General features: G+C 38.4%; 2 protein-coding genes across 2 annotated transcripts in view; one reads left to right on the top strand and one right to left on the bottom strand.

Moving 5' to 3' along the window:
• The window catches only part of LOC101848053 (vacuolar protein-sorting-associated protein 36), a 17,141-nt gene extending 16,592 nt beyond the window's left edge, over window positions 1-549 (bottom strand). Inside the window, exon 1 of the mRNA XM_005102221.3 lies at window positions 324-549. Coding sequence (XP_005102278.1) covers window positions 324-419 — 96 coding nt within the window. The 5' untranslated portion in view covers window positions 420-549. The remainder of the gene's footprint in view (window positions 1-323) is intronic.
• A 241-nt stretch (window positions 550-790) lies between these two features.
• Window positions 791-1,426, top strand: part of LOC101847669 — a 15,166-nt gene continuing 14,530 nt past the window's right edge. Inside the window, exon 1 of the mRNA XM_005102219.2 lies at window positions 791-919. Coding sequence (XP_005102276.1) covers window positions 880-919 — 40 coding nt within the window. The 5' untranslated portion in view covers window positions 791-879. The remainder of the gene's footprint in view (window positions 920-1,426) is intronic.

Raw genomic sequence — 1,426 nt, 5'->3', positions numbered from 1 at the left:
ACAGGAAGTTGGAAGTGATGTCATACTGGACAAGAATGAGAGTCCGAATAACATTTTTTCATATTCGGACTCGAGTCCGAAATAATCACTTCGTTCCGTTTTACAAGGGGAGATTCCGTTAAGACACAGGTTTCCGTTAAGACAGGTTCGACTATATTCACAATCACTGAATAGATCTATGGATTGTAGTGTCTAGTCTAGATCTAGATTAGATCTACACCTAGTGGTCTAGTCTAGAGACTCTACATTACATTATTAATGATTATTACTTTATAAAATTACATCAAGTTCATCAAGACAAGTTCAGTATCGTAATAATTTACCTTGTCTTGCCCGTCGTACACAGCGACCCCGCTTTGCTGCTCAACCAGACTCTCGTCAGGATAAAGGCTGCCATCACACCATGAAAATCGATCCATTTCGGTAAAGATTACTTCAGTAAATTTTTTAAGACGGCCCTGTTTTTATCTCTAGAATCAAGATCTGTGACTGCTCATTTTCTTTCGTCGTCCGAAAATAACAATTCGGTTTTTACACTTTGATTGTGGAGCTGGCTAAAAGCTTGATTTCCGGTTGAGCGATTACGTTTTGATACGAATGAAAGTACATGAAGGCATAAAGAGTAAAGAACAAAAACAACATGCACTCGAAAATATGAAGAACAGAAGAAAAATCTGTAATATTAATTATAAGTAGAATAGCTTCAGTATTTTTTTATCTTAAATCTTTAATATTAATCAATAATCTTTTGTTTTGAAATGCGACTAGACTCAACAATGATCCTGTTTTTTAAACATATCCTCAACCACTTTCGTCTGGAGGTCAGGGAAGGGAGGACAGTCACGTTCTTGAAAGGATCATTTCTTATACGACAGCAAAATGTTGGCTAAAATTTCACCCCTTCTTCGACTTGCCCCACGTAAGATGTGTGTCTTATTAGATTCGATTGTGTCTTGTATATTGAACATCTGTTCAAGTACCGACTTTAGAGATGCCCAGTTACCACCAGTTGTAACAACCAAGGATCACTACAAATTGAATTGAAAACTTGAATTTTATATCTTCACCGGTTGAGTTTGTTATCAACACGATATTTTATGTAGACTCTATGTGTGTGCTTTGTCTCTGGGGAAAGAAGAAAATACATTTTTACAAACTTAATTCTATTTTCTCTTTATGTGTGCAAGCTGACCTTGACGCGATAGTGTGCATTCACTAGCCATGCCCACCGAGCGCATTTTGTTCTGCCAATTTTTGGCCCCCGCAGCGGGGGTGTTTCATGGGACGCACTAACGCAAAGGTTGTCTTCAACTCGCTCTCACGCCGCTTCTCGTGAATGGATATGAATGAAACTTGGCAGCCAATCAGAAAAGAGGTCAATCTCGTAGTATGCAGTTTGACAACATTGTACCCATCCTAGAAGCAG

Source organism: Aplysia californica, unplaced genomic scaffold, assembly GCF_000002075.1.
Source record: "Aplysia californica isolate F4 #8 unplaced genomic scaffold, AplCal3.0 scaffold00317, whole genome shotgun sequence".
Classification (NCBI taxonomy): domain Eukaryota; kingdom Metazoa; phylum Mollusca; class Gastropoda; order Aplysiida; family Aplysiidae; genus Aplysia; species Aplysia californica.
Note: the sequence above shows the minus strand (reverse complement) of the source record. Positions and strands in the feature narration are given on the sequence as shown.